The following is a 22403-nucleotide window of genomic DNA, read 5'->3' as shown; positions in this document are numbered from 1 at the left end:
GCGGCGGTCAAGGATAACGGCCATAGAAAAGGGCCACAGGACACGGCACACACTCCTTATATTCGGTTCTGCCCCATTCTCAGCAGGCAGAAGTCTGCAGGCAGCAGGCGGCTGGCAGCAGAAGTCAAACGAATTTATAATTTATTGCCCACACATTTGCTTGCAGTTGAGCGTAAAGCTGGAAGATGCACGTAGCCGGCATCTCTAGGATTTGCTCTGGACACCCAATCCATTATTGTTCTCATATGGTTTCCAGTTTGTCAGCAGCCACAGCAGAAACAACAACAGCAACGACAGCGACAGATGTATTTTATTTCAAAACAGGAGGCGGGAGACGGGAGGCCAACAGGACATTCGGGTTGGCCACTCGCCCAGCGTCCGTCGAAATGTCAACAATTTATTTGGATCTCAACATATCAAATGCTCGACTTGATGCATCGAATCGTGTTTTGAAAAGGACCCTCGACTGCAGATGGTCGCATGCCAAAAACATTGGGGTTTATCTAAGAGTGCAACAGGATTGAAACAATTTAAGATAGTTCTATCTATCTCACCAAGGCAGTAATAGATATCTCCCTACAATTTAAAATATTATGCATAGTAATGATTACAAAACATATATTTATTTATTTATTTGTAATAAATTACAGAAATTAATATGAAATTTAAAATAATATTAGCAAGTGCTTCACATTATATTAGTTTTAACTTATTTAAATTTATCAATAGCGTATTCAAGTTTGTTACTTATTGTTTATGGATTGGAGCTACCCCAAACTGAAATTCCACGTACTGATAGATCTAGACCTCGTTGAAAACCCCCATTGCTTAGTAACTGGCAGCAGAGGAACACCCACAACCTTTCATTAGTATGAGCAGCGTGCAATTATGCCTATAATAAACAGAAATATAAAACGAAATCGTGGACAGGAAATCTGGCGCTACACGAGCACACCTTTCAAATTGAATGGGATGGGTTCTTGATTCTTGGTTCTGGGCTGGGGGATGTGGCCAAACTTATTTATTATTATAATTTTTCGTTGGCCAGCACTCTTCGGAATTGCCACATAAACAAATCAAACGTAATAAAACTCAACCCATAAATTATCAAATGTCCCGCCATCACACTCACACACCCACATCCATTTGACGACACACGACAAAAAATAATCGTAAAGAGCATAAAAATTGTGTCATAATAATAAATTTGCTTAGAAATTTTGTTGAGAAACTCCCTCGCGGCTTCCTGTAAGTGAGTTTGCGTTTGGCGGCGATGGGAATTTCTGGATTTTTATGATATATTTTATGGGTTTTTATTGTAATTACGTACAAATTTGTGTGCGTTTATAAATTTTATGGGTTTTCGCCTTTCCACGAAGCCATAAAAATATGAAATTCATACAAAAGAAATCCGGTGGAAGGAGATAAGAGCAGACACGTACTGAATTGAAAGGGAGTGTCAGCTATGAAGACAATGTTGCTTAGCTCAGCTCCATAACTCTATAGCATAGCTATCACGTGCATCTGCTTGGCACATTTGCTGTTTGTTGAATTAGCTGCAAGTGGAAAATTGAAATGGGGGAGGAGGGCGGGGGTGAGCCCCAGGGATCGAGTCATTATCGAAGGCAGTCGGGTGGCTGGCGCCGATGTTGCACACCACCTATACTTATTAAAAATTATGCCGCATGGGTATGCTGGCGTGGGTATATGGCCCATACATTACTTCGTTCATACATTCATACATATAATTACATGAAATTTTCGTGGAAATTCAGAACACTCGCCGCATCCCCCGCCAATCGACACTCTGCGCCGCTACGTGGCATAATTAAAACGAAATGCATTCGGGGCCGAAGGAGGCACGCTTCCCTGCCTGATTTAATAAATGGTAATGTGCTTAATGGTTTTTTATGACAATTAGTAGTTGTAATTTCTGGAAATCATAAGCGTGTACGAGACTCGGAGTGCCTGTGCATGACGCCACCCATCACACACAGTAATGACTTAACTTGGTTCGTGGTGTTCGAGTGGTGTTGGCCAAGCGAAATGCGGTAAATGCAGCCGCAGAATGAAATTATGGGCAACATATAGAGAGAGGAGTTTTCGGAGCAACAATGTATCGCATATTATCACCGCGGACCGTAGAACACGTAGTGACGATGCGCACTGCTTCGTGTTCGATCATTAGGCGGTATCTGTTAAACAAGCAGTTTCGCGTAACAATACAAATAACATAGGGTAACGAGAGATGAAAGGATGCTCACAGTGAAACGGCGCACAAAACATAATTAAATAGGTTGAAAGCTTATTGAATTATTAAGTTCACGCACATAAGTATAATATTAGTCATCTTTACCGCAGTTAAAGAGAAAAAATTTGTTTTAATTGATTATTTTTTAATGTTTAGTAATATATGCTTTGAGAATATATTCCGCTTAAACAAGTATAGGATAATATACAGAATACGATATATGAGATTTATAAAGGAATACGAGACTGAAAAGATACTGACTCTAGCTTGAGACTTGAACGCGAAAAAGTTTATCTTAAATGTGTTTCCTTAAGCGAAAAATCGTAGCAATACAATTCTTTATAATTTCCTTTCGAGTCATTTTAATCCCCCCAAGCCTGGCTCAACTCCCATTTAATTATATTTATGGTTCTATAAGAACACAATGCAGATGTAGTGCACTTATCCAACCAACTGCACTGGCTGCACACCGATGCCTTCCCCAACTGCAGCTGCAAATGGCTTGATGCGATCGACATGAAGAGTTAAGCAGCTCGAAAGTCAGGCATTCGAGCCGGGTGTGAGTCCATGGCCCTTTCATTTACCCAGAGCCTATGCTTAAGTCCCCCATCTATTTTGCTATTTCGCTGTAGCTACGAGTCGGATAATTACAAAATCCGCTTAACCTCAAACGTTGTGTAATTCAGCGTACCGTCCACATCCACATAACTGTAGCAAGTCGGTAATTGTAGGCAAATGGCAGGGGAGCCTAAATGTGTCTGCGCAAAGAAAGCGGCATGTTAAGTACTTAATAAAATATCCCACCATTGCAGGAACTAAGCCGGCAACAAGGTTCCCTCATCCATCGTTTGTGTCGTCGCCTTTTCGCCTAATGCGTTCATTAGCGGAAAAGCTACCTCAAAGTGTATGCGTTGTTGTGGAAAAATGCTAACCAAGCGGTTCTGCCAAGGCAGATGCTAGGTACGTGCACTGGCCAACTAAAGTGGTAAGTACTCGTACTTTTGAATCTAATTTATTTTGAGCACTTTCATATCTTAGCAGTACCTTGCACTACATCGGAATAGTTGGCTATGAACAATAAACGCTTATTAATTATCATTTTAAATGGTTTCAGAAAGACAAGAATTTGCTTCACTTGAATAATAATAATTTTATATATTTTACTTTTAAACTCTTTTCTTTCAGTGTGTAGCCTATGGAATAGCGATGGGAAATGCCCAAGCGGGGCAATGGCAATGCGATACCCCGACGAGTGTGTAAGTCTCGGTGCTGAGCGTGTGCTGAGTGCTTAAATACTTAATGCGGTTGACTGAATTTTAGCGCATACTTATTCACTTACTTAACCCGAAAACAGAATTAAGCCCAGCCAGCCACGACTGAGAAACTGAGACACTGAGAAACCCGCCGGAGAAACCCGGCAGAAAACCAGCTCGGTAAGCTGACAACGACACCAACGACCAGTAGTCCTGTATGCCAAGCAAATGAATACAAAAAAAAAACAAGAAAGGAAAAGGAAGGAAAAATTGTGTTGTGGCATTTCCACAGCTCATCCTACTTTTGTCACATGCGCTTCACTACCAACTACCAACTGCTGACCCTGGTCAAGTTCCGTTCCACTCGGTTCCGTTCGGTTTGGCCTGGCCCGGTTCCCAATGGCCACACCCACAAGTCGGAGCTGCTTATTTAGTAGTTACCACTTCCTGTCGCCTGGCATCCTTGTCACTGCCGCTTCGGGTTAACCTCAATGCCCCCGGCCCGGGTGATGTGTTCACACTCTTGTATTTGTGGTTGCCCGAACTCACAAAGTTGTGAGGGCATATGCGCTATAGGATACAGTTTGTGACTCCTGCAAGAAAAACTCAAAAACCACACAGAAAGATATTTTTAAGACTGAGTTTGATGCATTTGCCACACATAAGCCACTGTTACTTATATAATTAATCAGTTTTTAATGTAATATTCAAGACTTATGAAGCTAGTAATGCAGTAGTGAACCACATTGTTATAGCCTCTAAAAAGCAACTGACTACAGATTTATTATAATGAAGATTTCTTTCTCGAGCTACATTTTTTTTTAAATCTTTTAGCATATTCTAAAGAGTATTTATAAGAGGACTTCTTCTATATTATCTACATACGTGTTGAACGTCATCATCGCTTGTCACTGCAAAGGTGCAAAAAGGTTTGTTCTTTCTTATTTAATCTTCTGCGGGTTCCGCCCACCTATAGAAGGTACCAATCAAGTACATACCTACATACACATATTCGGCTACAGCCAACAATTAGCAACGTGTGGTTTTCGACAGCTGTCTCAAATTGTTTCACATGACCGACCAAACCCATATCCTTCCCAGGGCCCCCAGCTCTTTCCACACCGGACAAGGCTAATTGACTTTTAATTGAAGGTTGTTACCATTACCCGGTCTAAGTATCGCCTTTGAGAAAGCTGATTAATTGTACACCTTAGCGAAAGTATTGAGTAAATTATACACTTCAGTCGCAACAGTTTGGAAATCTTCAATTACTTCCCCCGAGGTCCTCCTATGGCTTCCCATCTATCGATCAGTGGCGCGCCCACACTTGCCCTAATGTGGCTTAGGTGCAGTCTGTGTGTACTTAATATCCGGATGAAGTGTAATTAGCGGTAAAACCCTACAAGTACGCACTAATCCTCGACTAAGGGTACGCAAAACGGCTGTGACCATAACTAAGTACCTTGGGAAGACCCAGCAATAAAAAATATAGCAGGGAATGTAATATCAATGTAACGCACACCCATAATCTCCTATTCAACATGAAATATATTCTAAAAGCAAAATTAGATTTACTTAAGGCAGATATCATTACAGAAATACAGATAAGCAATCTGTATTCACTGCTGTATATATAAGCAAAATACTGTCAAATTATGTTTGATAAATTACTAATCAATTGGTATGAGTTCTCTAGTTTACCCATATAAATATGCCTAACTGTTTTATATGAACTATCCATATATAAGCAATTTATACATTTCACATCAAGGGAGCGGAAGATACCATTTTAAATGTTTAGCCACAGATTTAATCCCATCGACATTGTTATGCATAAGCTAATCAAATTGTCCAAACCGAAAGTAAACTGATTGGAACAAAATTCATAATCGAAAAGCCTAATGGGCGAGGGGAAAGTCAGGAGAACTCCCCCAAAAACTCATTTGGCTAACAATAGCAAAGCACATTCCGAAAGTACAAATATGCAGATCGGCTTAATTATCATCAATTTCAAGCAATTAAAATGTCTGCCCCTGAACGGTGGGGTTGGGCTGGGTTGCCATCCGACTGCCGTAGTGCCGCAGTGCCGGAGTTTCGAGTCCATAACCATAACCCTAAGCCCATCCAGCTTGTAAAACAAGCCGCAGCAACTACAACAACGACGACAGCTGAACAGATAACAACATTGTCGATAGGGAGGAATCCCCAACCCCCATTCCCCATTCCCCATTCTACATTCTTCATTCCCTATCCCAAGCTCCCAGCTCGCAGCAACAGGAAGACAACTCAACGACGCTTAATTAATATAAATACAAATGGTTGGGGCTGCCAGGAGGAGGATTCGAGGAGGCGCCAAAGTACGTTGACAATTACTTATAGGATTTTGGTATGCCAGAGTGCGTGTGGCTTGCTTGATGAGGTGGGGGCTGGGATGAGACGAGAAGAAGTTGGAGTTAGAGGGTTACGAGCAGTCAAGACGCTCTGGGCGCCAATAAAATGAAAATTTCCATAGTCTGCTCAGTGCACAGCGATTTCCATAAGTAGCTGGCAGGTATAAGGGAAAGATATACAAACGTGGAGACGGGGGGATTCGATACTCCTCCCTTAAAATCCTCTTTTGATACTGACGATGGCTTCCACACCGGCTGCATATACAATTAGTGTGGCAAAGCTCGGGCGCTGGGAAGGGGGCAAATTAAGGTGCATAATTACAAGACCCAATACAACCATTTTGTGGTTAAGCATATTAGATTTTATTAACAGCACAACTACTCCCACCCATCATTGGCTCCAATGGGTTGGCCCTACGTGACCATATGCAGGAGATATATTGCCTGGCGGTTCTGACGGGAAATTACCAATAAATCGTTGAGGCAGCAGGAATAGTTATTGCGTCGGTGTGGCATCTAAACTTACTTAATCGAGTTAAGATGTTAGGAATTTTAGAAAGTGCAGAGAAACTAGGAAACGGAACAAATTTAACTAGTTAATTGTTAAAATATTAAAATAAGTTCAAACGAAACCAAGTAAAAGTAAGAACGCAAATAGGAAATGGTTTCTATTATGTATAAATGAATAAACTTTGATCTGACTTATTTACCACAGAAATAAAATAATAATTACACTTTAAGTAAGTAAATTATCTTATATAGATTCTCCCGCTTTTCCCCAGTGCATTAAGAAAGATGGCTATGATAGCTTCTTTGCGACTTATGTACCTTCATTCAGCTGCGCATAGCAACCGCACAATTAAGCTGTCCCATTTTGATGAATGACAGCTAATTGCGAAAAGCGCCTGCAGAGTCCTGTTATTAAAACGGGCAAAAAGCGGATACCCTTGCCTTTCACTTTAATCAATTTTAAAGTGCACGCAGCGAAGTCCGTTAAATGACCCAACGACCGACAAAACGACCATAAAAACCTAAAAAGGACGCCATTAAACTACGAAAAAGTGAATAAAAATCTGCAGCGAGTGGAAGAGGCCCGTCTACAGAAACGTGTGCTAAATCACTGATGACTATGCGGCGCCAATGGGGCAAATTTTATGGTTTATTTGGGGGAACTCGCCGAAGAACGCTCGAATGCTTAATTCCTACTTCCGTTGGTTACCATGGTCACCATGGCATATGGACTGGATCCGAACTCTAGCTTTCCAGACAGGGCATTAATTCTAAGCCGCTGGAAATCGTTTGCTCCGAAATCCAGTGGCATCGTTGCCTTTGATGTGGTTCAAGTTCAAGTCGTTTCGTTGCCTTGCGTCGCGTTTAGTTTCCTTTCGATGTCTGCCAATTTGGCACGTAATTTAATATTAATTTGTTAAACTTCATTCAAGGCGCCTCCCCCAGTCGCCGGGCATTTTTTAGCTGAACAGCAGAGTAAAAGATTCATCGGCGGAGAAGAAGATTACAGCTCACCGTTCGCTCGTTAGTCGGCTTAAACGTTTTCATTGTTATGCGTCTTGGCAACGCCTCCATCGCGAACAGGGACCAGGAGTTGGAACCTGGAGTTGGGACCTGGACCTGGGACCAGGAACCTGGGACTCTGATTTGATGGTGACTGGATGATGATGGTCTGGGACCAAAGCCGCTCCGATCCTTTTATGTTTGCTCGATATAATTACGTAGCTGTCGGCCTGAAATCATCATCATCGCTGTATATGCCGCCCCGGCGGCGGGGTTGGGCCATCAGCCCGTCCCAGCCCACTGATTGTTATGTATTTTGATAGGTTTCAACGAAATCAGGGCCCTAATAGCAACGCGCTGCATGCGAAATGCCCGGGTCCTACCTACATCGCCCTCTTATAATTATTGAGCAGCGTTCGACAAGTGATTATACGGCATTTGTGTCGTGATTTGGCCAAGGGGATGGCCAACCAAATGGGAATGGGAATGGAAATGGGAATGAGGGCAACTCCAGCGAAAAGGAGCGAATCGATTCTCAAGGGCAACTAGCCATCAGGTAAGACAGCGTTAAGTTATGATGTTGTGATTATGCCAGACTTAAACGCCCGGGTGAAGTTGAGGCCTTCTTTCTGCGAATAAATTACGTTTGAAATCCAGTTGTGGTGGGAGTAAAGAAATTCTTTAAGCATTCTAGTTGGCAGTGAACAAATTACATTGTAAGGAAACATTCGACAACAGAGTAACATAAGTCTGAACTTAGGATCAAAAATCAAATCCTTCCAGGGAATAGGTTGTATTACTGCAACCCACAAGATCGCGCACACTGATAAGTGATTGCATGGACTGATCCTAAAACCTTCTCGAGTTCATGGGTTTAGGAGCGACTTACAGTAGCACTCCCATTATTATATCACGGCACAAGGTTATGTAATTCCTTATAAGTCCATTCAACAAGCAACCCACCCAACTAGAGCTACTGTTTAACAGATCTCCCAAGATCTGCAAACTGCGTAAACACAATGCGGTGCACAAAAGGAAGCGAAGGACTGCAACAAATTGCATAAGCAAACCAGATCCTTTTTTCTTGGTGGCAAGGACACATGCCCCGCAAACGCAAACACCCAGGAATAAAGAAAATCCCCTGTTCTGTGAGCAGAACAATGAACACAAAGATGGGCAAAGCCATAAAACGTTTGTGAGGATGAGGGACATAAATTTCGGTTTTCGGGAATCTCTTGTTTTGTCTTTCTGCTAGGAAATAAAATCCATTTATGGTTACGCTTATGGTTCAATTAACACTTTCAATGGCAGGCAAAGATAGCTAAGGGGAAACCAGAGGGAGAAATTGATATTTCTGTCCTTGCCAACTCGCAACGCGATAGACATCTTCGAGTTCCAGAGACGTGAGTGCCTTGTAGTGTCTACTTTTTCTGGGTTCGGGGTGAAAGTAGAGCTCAGCGGGCAGCAGGACAAAGACTAATCGTTAAGACAATGAGTGGCGGGGCAACTGGAACTGGAAAACAGAGGATGTCATAAATTTCAAGTGTAACACCAAATGTCTTTTTCGGGATTTCAGGTTCCAGAGTGCATGCGATACGCTCCTCCTTCTCTCCTTAATTTATTTTGGTCGTAAAAAAGGAAACCCACAAGTAATTGAATAAAACTCAGGACAAAGGTGAAATTGAAAGTACTTATCTCGATCTGTCGCCATCTTAGACTTTTACAAATGCGTAGACAAGATCATTTTGATACAGCTGTTATTTTTCAAAGGATATTTCGTGTCTGTTATTCTTATCCATAATTCTCAAATAAATAAATAAATACCTTGAACAAAAGAGTTATAAGAACTGAAAATAATTATGTTGCTCTAAATAACAAATGGCTAATATCTATAAATTCTTTTTCATTTTAAAATTTAGTTTATCCCATATCCATGATATCTCATATCCATAGCCATGGATAGTACAAATAAGTGAAATCTTTGATACAAACATTTTCATCTCAACCAAAAGTGAACGTGACTACGATCTAACGTCCAGATAGTTGAAAATACAAGAACTACCAGAAATTGCTGTCTTCCCTAAATAAAGCAGTTTCGCCGAAAGACCATATTAAAACCATTGAGAGGGCAACTTTTCCGAGCAAGTACGTGCAGTGAGTCTACAAAATATCTCCAAAATAAATACGTAAAATTGTGCTACACGTTCTCAAGTTCCAAGAAGCGGATTTCAAAAAGAGTTATGTTTTCTGTGGTTTTGTGAATGAATCCCCAGGTCGGTCAAGATCGCAGTTTACTGCTTCTTGGAAAATCTAGTAATAACTTAATATGAATGGAAAAAGATATAAAAGTGGTCTGAACTCAGAAGAACTTGTTAGGAATTTATAGTTTCCGCTTTAAGTGGACTTTTGGACCACACGGATATGATGACAAGAAAACAAACCCGAATCAAATAAACAAAATATCTTTCACTGTTTGTATTGAAAATATGAACCCCCAAGCACAAAATGCTCACATATGTGACAGCCTTATCCGAAACCACAAGGATCTGGCAGTCCAAAAATAAATGAATAGATTACCACGGCGATAGTGGGAATAGATTGAAGGATTGTGGAACGCAAAATAGTCATCCAGCCCACTCAGGCTTTGGACAAAATAAACAATGAGTAAACATTCTCACAAAGTGCTTAAATGCAGCAATAACAACTGCAGCATGTGTTGTGTACAAACAGAGAGTACTTTACTCTGGTTCCGGTTCAGGGGATGATTGCAGTTCCAATTTTTCCCATTGTTTTTTTAGGACGACAACTTGGGCTTGATCACCCAGGCCTGGTCACCCAGTAATGAAAACACAACAAAAAATGGAAATTCAAAATAAATAAAAAAGAGAAACAGAAACAGAAACATAAATAATGCAGCTCTAGGTACTTCGGTAATCACACAAATGGTACTCGAGCAATGGCTAAACTGGTTGTCCCAAAGATGTGAGTAGAGCCCAGCAGACGGCCAATTAAATGCTTATAAAGGTTGGATTTATGTGAGACGGTTGACAGGATGAAAAGTTCGTCCGCTGTGCTATTTAACTACCCCCCGGCGAAATCTCCATATGCAAACAGTCTTTATCCCCCGGCTGCTCATCAGAGCACACATGCGTATCTGTATCCGTAAGTAGGATCAATATAATGCCAAGCCAAAGCGAAAACAAATCCTGGACTTAGAACGGCTAAACAAGTATCTTCCACAATGGCCAACCGTTTTTCGGTTTGGCTTAAATCCAGAAACTGCCAATCATTTCCTTTGTCAGAACTGTCAACAGTTTTGTTTTCAATGCCTGACCTTTATGTGAATATTCTACTTTTCTTCACTTTTTGGCAACGATTTTGAACTGACTATTGTCTCAGCGTAAAGTGTGCTTAGAGTGGAAGAAAATATTGATTGCACAAAAATGTAAGTGCCATCAGTGCGAGGAAATATTGTTTTTTTCTAACAAAGAAGAAAAGAAAATGGCATGGATTAACTCACGTTTCTTTGACCATTTAAATAATATCTTTACATAAATCGACATCCTCTTTCTAATGCTCGTTAGCATGTTCTATTCAATACGTAATACTTTTGCCTCGTTTTTGCCATAAATCGTGTTTAAACAATAAGTTTTTACTGCCACCGGAAATTGTCGTGTCCACAGCTCCATCAATTAGCACAGTATTAAAACATTTTATGACGGCCGTAAAAAGCCAATTGCACATGTGACTTTCCTATTTTTTAGACAATATTATTGAATCTTTGCATGTGCCGTGTCACACACCCATTATGGATGAACGAAAATTAATAAATCTCGAAATTAGGTATGCACAACACAAGCCAAAATGTTATGGGTCATTAAATGCGGAACTTTTTGAGTTCGTTTGCAGAATGCATATTCCAAATAAGGTATGCGATATCGGTACAATTGAGAAGTGATATGGGCAAATAACTTAAATCGTAAATTGGTTGTAATCGCCGAGGGCAATAAATTTCGTCTTTATCAGATGGCGAATGGAATGTGATTTGAATTTCGCTGCTTCTGGTCGGTCTGAGGTAAGCCCTTTATTTATTATTTTGTATTCATATTTGCGAAAAATAAAAAAGCCAAACAAATTATATTTCCAAATCAAATCAAAATTCAGACGGCGCCAGTTGGCTGTATGGGTGCCTTTGTCGGAAAGTTATGTTAATCAGTCTTCCAGGCGATCAAAGACCTGGCGATCTGCGGAGCGAAGACTTATGCAAACACCGATTGACTGACTGACATATTGACACAAGCTTGCTGCTGACTGGCTGACTGAAAGACTGAATGACTGGATGACTGGCCGACTGGCCGCCTGACTGATGGTGGTTTCCAGCCAACTAAAATGAAAGTCAAGAACTGTGTCCATGTCAATACAAGCCATATATCAGTCATGCCTAGAAATCAACCAACCCAAACCGAGCCAAGCCACGCAGTCAGTCCGTCAGTCACTCAATGTCTCGTCCCTGTTCTGCTTCCGACTCCAGTACGGATTCAGATACAGATTCAGATACAGATTCTGATTCAGAATCCGATACTGGTTCCTTCTGTCTGCGCAATGCATTTCTGACATTTTATTGATTGAAGAGGCAACATTGACGCAAACACACACACACACACACAGTGCCGGGAGAAAATGCAAATATTTAACAACCTTTTTTTTTCTCGTTGTTCATTCATTTTCATTTTCTTTTCGGTCCATAAGCAATGTCTTCTATTGGTTTTTTCGAGCACCCCCGGGTTTGGGTGTGTAAACATGGGGCTTTTATTTAAATATAAACTCGCTCGCCCATCGCATTGCATTGAATACATGATTGAATATGACTACCGTATGACAGATGGATTTTGTCTGTCCCTTCTGTCTGCTTTTCAGTTCGATTGTTTCGTTTGTTGTCTTTGGGTGTCTGTCTTTTGCTTTGGGCCTGGTCGAAATGCCACACACGATTTCTGGCTGCCGCTGTTGTTATTTGTCGTGTACATGGGCATGCATAAGTCATTTCTGAATGTAAATGAATTTCCCCATTTTATTTGGGCCTGCACTGGCTCCGGTAGTGCAAATATGTGCATAGTTTGTAAATTGAATGAAGCGGGCCAGGAAAAATGATTAATCCTGTATTGATGGAGCCACAAAACAGTAAGCAAGAAGGCGGACTTGTTCTGGACACCATTGATTTGATTACCCATAAATATTAGTTATTCACATCACAATTGTAGACACAGTAGCTCCATTTTACAGAAATACATTCAATGTAGAATACAATGCATTTTTTGCCCACTTAAAGAAGAAACTAATGCCCTTAAAACCACTCCATTAAAGGTGGAGTAAAAGAAAGATATTTTTAACATTTTTAGAGAAAAAAGTAAGTGATAAGATACATTCATTCCGTTTTTACATAAGTAAAGAAGTAGTGCCATGTATATACACATTTTAAAGTGGGATAACAAATCGATTTGTATTAATCAGCTAAAGGTTAAATCGATTTGACCGTGCACCAAATTATCTCACTCCCCAAGATCATTGCTGTTGGACGGCGTGACCAGAAAATGAAATGACATCTGCAGACGTCTGTGATCAATTGACACTCGGTGACCACAGGTCCGACCTCGACCACTTCGAACCCATATCCCTACAGGACCTAACCCTCGTAATATGTCCCATGTCCTCCCTTCCCTTCCGACTCTCATTCCACTCGTTTATTCTGTCCGAAGTGTCAAATTACCCAGAAAGCCGTAAATTTAGGCCTTCTGGCTGCTGTCACTCGACCAAGAGCCATTCTGCCTTCCTGCCTGGCCAGTTGGCCGGCACACAAAATTGGTTTCTGTGTCTGCTCGGCTGTTAATCTCTGTTGCAGAGATTAGCGCCCCCATTTAGGTGGGCAAAAAGGTGGCACAGGACTCTGGAACTCTCTGGAAATTGGTCCCTTTTTTCCAAATACATAGAACAGACATTGCCACATGTGTACGAGTATGTGTTATTCGATGCGAAGTAGGGAAAATTGATACCTCAAGCCCTAAAACCAAGAGCTAATTAGGTGCCCCGGTCTAATTGAGAGCCATGGCACGGGCTGGAGTGGGTCAACCCTAATTTACCTCGTATATCCCCCTAAAAAGCCATCGATGATTTTAGCGAAATTCAATACTGATAGGAACTGGTGGAACCTCTGGCCAGGCCTCAGTTCGACAAAAGCAGGAAATCTCACACCAGCGAACATGACCAAACATCCAGGATTTAGTTTCAGTCACTAGTAGAAATTACTAAAAAGGTAATATATGATTACGCACCGAATTATAGAGTTACTTATATCTTAACATGCTCATTCTCTCATACAGTAATTAAAAAAAATCGTTTTTCATTTCAAACAGAAGGTTCCAGATTATTAAAGTATTTTCTACATTTTTGTTAGTAACAACGAGCAAAGCAGAAATCTGAGTAATCCGTTCAAAAGTTTTGCTCACATTTCACAACTACGGGTGCATGTAAGCCATGTTCAGTTGAGTCCTTTTCAAACTGGTCTAGGTTTTGTTTTTAAGTAATTAAAAAAAGGCACAAGTAAGATTCAATTTGAGAAGTACAAATATTTGCGGTGGTTCCTGTTCACTGCACTACTCAGCTCAAAACGCCCTGTGATGCCAGAATCTATTCTCACCTTTGTGCTAATCGCTATGCAAAACATAAATCCAGTTTGGAAAAAAGCTGAAGCGACTCAGAACTCAGATACACCGTTTCCCACTCCGTCCTCCAGCAGCTGTTGTTGGCTCAGAGCTCAGAGCTCAGGGCTCAGGATTCAGGAATTGTTTGCTTTTGTCGACTTTTTGTGAAATCCTGATGGAAGCAATTGTTTATGCATTAAATAAGCCGATGCAGAGTAGAGCAGCATAGAGGGCCTAGAGATGAGCACCGGAGATACTCACTTGGTAGACAACTGACAAAATATGTAGCACAATGGCTGATGGGTAAACAGTGGTAAAGTGGGGGGGGGGGGGCAGCTTAGCAAATCTCAAATCTGACAGACAGTCAAATACAATGGCACTTAGGGGCTGGCCCGGTCCTACCCAGGGGTGAATTTCCGAACTTTGAGTGTGAGTTTCGCCCCGAAACTCCTCACCTCTTACGGCCTCTGCACATTTATGATAAATATCTAATTCCATGATGGACAGCTCTCAGAAAGAAGGAAACTGCACGTCAGGGGATTAGGCCCTCGTTCGCAGTCTCAACTACCAGATTGTTATCGCACGCAATTTTGTAATTTGATGAAAACAAACGAATTAAGATACAGATCGTACAAAACCCGGTAGTTTCACACACACACACCAAACAATACAAGTGACGAGCCGTCGTACCTCAATTCGGCTAATCCCCAGCAATTGCTATCGTATGCGGTATGGTTTAGTTCTGTCGGTTTAGGTTCACACAACTGTGAAATTCGATGCAGACCTAGGTGAAGGTAACACGATATGCATCACTATGCACCTATTGTTGTGCAGATCTGGTAGCCACTGATTAGTCCGGGCATCTATAAAGCCAGAAGCCAGCAGTGCTCTACAATAGGTATACAGGTATAGGTACCTGGTTCAATCCCTTGGGCGTCGCCAAAACTGCAAACTAATTGGGTGCACTTCCTTTCTCCCAAGGGGAGCACTTGAAATCGCTCATTGATCAGGGAGATTCGTGACAGAAATTCCATTAATTCAAACAAAGGTATGCAAATAAGGTATAGTACGGAAATCACCCCGAAAGTAAACGGAATCGGAAAGCTTCTCAAGTTAGCTGATCTGACATATAAGATTATAATTCCACATCTAAAATTCATTTTTGTTGCAAGCCAATTATAATTCTTTGCAAAAACGGTTCAAACTGTAACTACCCTCCATTGTATGTTTCTAAGCATGTGTAATTCAGCTTGAGACTCGAGCCCATCGTGCATACCATTTATTTCGATCATAATGGGCCACATATCATTGATAGATCGATCAAATGTGGAACACTGGTAGCTGGCAGCCGATGTAATCGAACGTGATCTCTCACAGGCCCCACAGGCCTCAAATTAATCTATATGAGTCGCTGCCGCCACCTCGTACAAAAGGAAGAAAAAGAAGTTGCTTTAATGAAGCATATGTGTCGGCTTTTGGACAAAAGAGCGGCCAGTTCGAGCCGAAGCATACAATTTATGATTAATCACAAGATCGATGAGAAAATTATGCTCATGACAAAAGACCAGGCCAGGCCAGAAGCGGGCATTAATCTGCATTTTCTAGACCCCATCGAGAGCGAGATGACAAAGCGTTTATGGCGCATATAATTATTGGTTGCCGCCAAAGATCAGATGAGAAACGGAGTCTCAAGTGGCAGGAAATGCCACACAATTTGCCTTTTTTCCCTCCACTCCACCGGGACTACTTCTACAACTATTACTTCTACTTCACTCGTGGGACCTGAGTGGAGATAATGTCTTAAGTATCGGCGACCAAAATGTCATTAATGACAAGTGCTTATAATGACTGGTAAGTCGTTTTGTGAAAAAGTCTTTCAATCCATCTTGAATGGAAGCATGCATAATTTGCTCATATCCAGTGGCTACTGTTCCATTCGAGACCATGGGAGGCAATTTCGAATGCTGTGATTACGTATTATTAAGCGTATTCGTCGGCTCGGTTCAAAAAAGGCCTCACAATCAATTACAGTCACTTTTTCTTTGATTCGCAGCTCAGGCTGTCTATGAAAAGCTCTTTCCTGCCTGCCCACACTCAAAATTCGACTGAACTAGGCAACTTCCTGAATTGTCCACATAAACTAATTTCTAAGTGCGAATAATACTGACTCGTAGTTAAGTAATTAAATGGGTTCTAAGCATTGCATTTGCATCACCAAGGGGCACAGTGGTTTATGAAATATCCCAGCACATTCATATAAGTTTTCATTTGCATTCTAAATATGTAGGAAATTCCTCATAAATGCCTGACTGGCTCAGCAAATAATTAGGGGACAACAAGCGATCACAAATTGCAAGAAGGAGAGGATATGTAGGCAACCTGATAAATACCAACGTGTCCAGACTTAACCATTAATAACTGGTAAGCTGAGCAATGTTGTTGCGTTGCTAACTATTTTTGTTCACAGACAGCAGAGACAGCAGCAAAAAGCGTTTGTAATTATAACGCAAAAAGGCCGCGACAAACTCATTTGTCCATAGTGAAAAATTCACATTACACAGCGTCGCTGCCTGCGGAGTTATTGACATGGAGAGAGGTGAAGATTGGGTAGATGCCATTTGAGGTCTGGTCAGGATGGTCAGTGGATGGTCAGTGGATGGTCAGTGGATGGACGCTGGATGGTGGCAAAATTGCCATGACAACAAATCAAGCATCATAATGTGTCAAGCAATGCATCAAGTGGCCCAACTGGAACGTCAAGGCAGCTGCGATGGAGCAAACGCATTACAACGTAATTGACGAGAATTGTCAACACTCCTCGGGACTCCGAAGGCATCGGAGATGGGGGGGATGCCTGGCATGTTGGGATGTCGGGATGTTGGGGGGCATGTGCTCATCCTCATCAGCCTCTTCATCCTCCGCTGGATGTTCCAACACCTCGTACCCGGCCACTTACTTTATTTATCGCAATTACCGATTACAGCTAACTTTATGGCCTGCCAACCAGTTTCTTGTTCAATTGCAATTGCAGTGAATTGTCTCAACGCATTTTCTTGCGTCTTTTTCGCCTGGCGATATTTTATTGTCAGCCTCGGATGTAAGTACATAGGTAGTGCTGGATGGCTAAGTTTAGAAATGGTATATAGAGTGAGAGATTTGTTAATGAGTATTGTGAATAAATTTAAACAGGTTCTTCGATGGCGGCAATACCATTTCAGCACTGTTAACTTAACAACTTGTAGCGATAAAGAACACAACTGGTCAAATTTAACAACATTATATAGGACTGTAGAGAATAAGGTCTCCATTCTTCAGCTCATGTAATATAGGGTGTTTTTTTTAGAGGTATAGAACTTTAAATTGCAATAAAACAACGATGGATTATTCGATTGACATGAATTTTATTGACATGAAAGATAATCTTGTGGCATTACATTTTAAATATGATTTCTGGCATATGACCGCCACGGCTGGCTCGGATGTAGTCCAATCTGGACGTCCAATTTGCAATGACTTTTTCCAATATTTGGCCGTATATCGGCAATAACACGGCGAATGTTGTCTTCCAAATGGTTTAGCGTTTGTGGCTTATCCGCATAGACCAATGACTTTACATAGCCCCACAAAAAGTAGTCTAGCGGTGTTAAATCACAAGATCTTGGAGGCTTATGAAAAATCGGGAACAACAGCAATCTCGTTTTGGGCCCATTCGACGAATCTACGCCTTGCTTGATGATCGTTTGGTTTCAATTCTTGCACGAGTTGGATTTTGTAAGCACGCATGACGAATTGCCAAACCAAACTGAGAATAAATCACTTGACAGCTGTTAAATCGGTCGCCATCAGTAAACTAAGTTATACTAAAAAAACCAGAAACTATAGTAAACAATTTTGTTAATTAAATTTTCATTAGATTTAGAAGACCTTTCTATGATTTATTTAGCTGGCAGTAAATAGAATAGAATTAACCTGGAATTAAGAGTAACCAGATGAGTAAAAACCCCAATTAAATTACGGGCCATAACTTTAGCAAGCAATATGCCTCTTTACTTCGCTCATCGCGATTCAACTGGATATGCGAACTCAGCTTCGGTTTCGCTTTAGTTTGTGTTTCGCTTGACAGTGACAGTTGATGGGGTCCTGTCAAATGAGTATCTGTCAACAAGCCCTCAACATTGTCGTTTTCAATTTTCGGCAGGATGCCAGGATGCGAGTGAAGGATATTTATGGCCGCTGTGGAGCTGTGCGAAAAATTATCGAGGCATTTTGATCGTATTTCTTAAGCTCGTTACAGTGGAAAACAATTTCGTATGCGAGCGCATAATGAGTTGCAACTTGCTACTTGCAGCGAGTGGAAGTGAATGTTAAAGTTGTCCCTTCGTTGTCTGCGGTTGTTGATCTGCTGCTGCTGCTGTTGCTGCTGTTGATTATCCCTTGACAGGGCATCAAATGCGAAAACGACCGCCCAATTTACATACAATGCACATCAATCGAATGGGCTACAACTACAGTCCTGTCACTGCCACCGGGCACCTTTGTGGCATCATCGGTTTTCCCCATCGCCTCCTATTTTTTGTTGTTGCTGCTGTCCTGTATTTACCCTTTTACCCAGCCTTTTGGGCCCGGCAATCAAGCGTACTTGTTGTACGACTCCAGCAACCGGCCAACCGACCAACAACTTTAGCGGCCATGACACAAAGATTGACAGCATGTCGTCGCTGTTTGGAAGCCTGATTGACATGAGTAATCAAGCAGCCGAAATGTGCCCACAAAACGCAGCCAGCAATGACACTGACAACGAAACCAGCCAACCAACCAACCAACCAACGCAGCCTTTCCTTTGCCCCTTTGACTGACAACGATGAGTCGACAGCCACGGCAACGGGCAACTGGCAACTGGGAACTGGCAACTTGCAACTTGCGACTCTCAACTTGCAGCAGCAACATTGCGGGTCTGTGCCACGTTCAGACCACTACTGCCATAAGGCCAATTTCGATGATGAAAGAAGGGGGCTTTCACTGGGCACAGACCTCAGACCCTTTGGATGCATATTGCCAGATACCATAATCGGCATCAATTAAACCAAGTCTGCTGCACAAAATGATCTATAAACAGTTTAAGAAGCATCTGTAGAGGCATTTCAAAAATTATGCTGAAGAACTGTGGAATAAATCTGAATTTTAATTCCCCTTAGCAATAGTATAACAATCAAATGTAGATAAAATAGTATTTCAAATTGGTTGTATCAGATGGTCCATTAAACTCTTAACTCTCCCTGAACATTCTCATCCAATTATTATATTCCCAGCTAATTCACGCATCAAATGCAAATTGCATTCAACTATGCAGCTCTTCTTGCCAGACTTGAGCACTTTCGAAAATCCGTATCCTTTGCGGATTACGAAACAGAACCAATATCCCCATTGTCAACTCGAATGTGGCCTTTGATGAAGGCGACACGACATTGACAGACGGTAGCCGATTGACTGCTGACAGGCGGACTGGCGGGACAACAGTCCACCGAAAGTAGGTATCCCGATCGGGATCGGGAATCGGGAAACGGGACTGGGATTGGCATTGGCATTGGGATTGGGATTGGGATTGGAACTGGGATTGAGGAGAGCAGACAAGCCTCTCCGATCTGGCCAAAATGGAGAAGCCGCTGCCAAGGGGGAGAACTGCAAACTGCAATTCTGATGACTTTTTGTCAGGCCTGATTGACGTCAACGACTCGAAGACGTTTGTCAGGCATATAAATCTTTTGGCTCGTTTGTTTCTTGGCTATGCCCACATATCCCAATCCCAATCCCAATCCAAATCCGACTCCAACTCCGAGTCGGGGGATTATAATGGCCGACAACGACAGCGATGCGATGCATAAACAATGCCACTTTAAATTGGCAATTGTTGCGACAGTAAATTTTACAATGAATTACTACACTGCCATTCTTCTCCTTCCTTCGATTTTCGAAACAACAGCTAAATAAAAGGGTCGAACGGCCAGTCGAATATAATTGCACGTCTCTGGGGCGAAAGTACGACCACCTGAACTGAACTTGAACTGCAAATTGGGGCGTAACTAAATGCCGATTTACCCATTCTTTTTCGAAAGTTTAACCTATGGGGTCGATTTAGTCCAGCTATAAAAAGGCCGGGTTAAAGGTGTTTTGGTACAGTTCACATTGGTCTGGTGATCAGACAACAGTAGTCTAGCCAAGATTAACTCATAAACTAGCTGCGGTACCATGGCTCAAAAGGTGAGTTCAACTTAGAGGATAACCACCAAAGGAAATAATTTCCCCTAGTTCTTTATCGCCTTTGCCCTCTTGGCCATTGCGGCTATCCGGGCAGCTCCTTTCCACGGCCACGAACACCATGGCCATCACGGTGGCGCCACCAGTCATGCCTCCGTGCACCTAACATCGCACGACGATCATCACGAGGAGCATCACGGACACGATGACCACCACGACTCCCATGCTGAATATGACTTCCACTACGGCGTCAAGGATCACAAGACTGGGGATGTAAAGGCGCAGAGCGAGTCACGACATGGCCACACGGTTACCGGGCACTATGAGTTGATCGACGCCGACGGCCACAAGCGGACTGTCCACTACACGGCGGACAAGCACAAGGGATTCGAGGCCCATGTCCATCGCGAGAAGCTCCACGATCACCACGCTGCTCACCAGGCGGAGCACCATGGCCACGGACACAGCGGCTACGAGGGCGGACACGTTGAGTTCGAGGAGCACTCCTCGCACTCCGGACACGACTACATCCACGGACACGAGGAGCACGGTCACGGACATGGTCATGCCCATGGACATGGACACGGAAGCAGCTCCCACAGCTACTCGCTGAAGCAGGAACACGGACATGGACACGGACACAGCCACGGCCAGGATCATGGCTTCGAGCACGGACACGGCTATCACTGAGTTGACCACCACACCATCAAATTCTTTATCAATCGTTTATTGAACTCTTACCAAATACCCATTGTTGTTATACCAAAATAAATCAGGCAAACGTTTTGAAATATAAAAGGCTAGTTTGAATTAAAATGGCAAATTATATTTCCCTAAATAGGGTTCAGAACTCTATAGAGATCAAAGTCCCTTAACATTTGCCACATCCATATAGGCTATATTTATTATTGAGAAATTACCGCATAATTAAAATTATGCGCAATTTGGATTAGCTATTGCAGCTATTTCTAATTTTATAAAGCTTATGCTCATATCACAGAACAATTAACTTAAAAAAGAAACGGAAAAGAGTACTTTATTTGGAATATTCAAATATGGAAATATTTCCAGTCATTAGAGAAATTTTGGCACATGAACATGGTGATTTATGAACTTAATAAGCATTCGCGACTCAACACCAAACCGAGAATCGTATGGACCGTAATTCGGGTCAGAATCAGTAATGTGCGACACGACAGGCCAGATATATCACAAATTCGATGATTATAAATCATATTTGTACAGCTTATCCATAAATTAGCCAGCATATCTATTCGCTGGCTATTCAGGTGGCTGAAACTTGTATTTTTAATACATGCATGCACATTATATATATGGCGATTTTTTATGGACGATTTCTTTTCACTTTCAGTGGTGGCAATCGGAATTGCGGAGTGGAAAGTCCTTTATTCATCCTCGCACACCCATAAATCAAATATATATCTCCCTAGCATTCGCGAGTGCGTGTGTGTGTTTGTTGCTTCTTCCCCTCATCCGAGTTCGCTACAATTTGTTTAACAGACAGGCTCGGCACATCCTTGCGTTATCCTGTTGCCCTCGTTTGTTGCTGTATTACAAATGACTGTGGAATATTTATAAGCATCATAAATTTAATTTATGTCGCCGCTGCGCCCGCCGCGTTTATTGTGCGCATAATAAACGCTCCACAGAAATCCCTTCTCGACCCAACTCGACCGGGACTCCAGTTGCCTCTCGCTCCGAGTAATTTATTATATTTTTTTTTATTATTTTTATTTATACGTTCCTTGTGTTTGTGCGGCACGCACTTTCTACATTATGTAATATGCGAGATATAGTGCGAAAATTGCAACAGCTATTACTTATATTTATTATGGCACTTTTTGCCGGATTTTTGTGTCTTGTGTTGCAAATAATGATTAATTGAGCTTCATTTTTTCATATTGAGAAGTTCAACTTGTAAGGCTGCCCAAAGCAATATTTAGTAATAATTTGTGAAATAAATGGGTTTAGTAGAGATATTATAGTATATTAAAAGATCAATCAAGAAATAGTATTTTTCATAATG

The 22403-nt window shown here is 41.8% G+C and overlaps 1 protein-coding gene across 1 annotated transcript; it reads left to right on the top strand.

Moving 5' to 3' along the window:
* The first annotated feature begins 10271 nt into the window (after positions 1-10271).
* On the top strand, positions 10272-21052 carry LOC120452956 (histidine-rich glycoprotein). The gene is made up of 3 exons (XM_039637448.1): positions 10272-10388; positions 20082-20359; positions 20408-21052. The coding sequence occupies exons 2-3, from the start codon at positions 20348-20350 to the stop codon at positions 21044-21046; spliced, it is 651 nt and encodes a 216-aa protein (XP_039493382.1). The 5' UTR covers positions 10272-10388; positions 20082-20347; the 3' UTR covers positions 21047-21052.
* The last annotated feature ends 1351 nt before the right edge of the window (positions 21053-22403 follow it).

This window comes from Drosophila santomea, chromosome 2L (assembly GCF_016746245.2).
Source record: "Drosophila santomea strain STO CAGO 1482 chromosome 2L, Prin_Dsan_1.1, whole genome shotgun sequence".
NCBI classification, from domain to species: Eukaryota; Metazoa; Arthropoda; class Insecta; order Diptera; family Drosophilidae; genus Drosophila; species Drosophila santomea.
The sequence above is the reverse complement of the archived record's forward strand: the minus strand, read 5'-3'. Positions and strand labels throughout refer to the sequence as shown.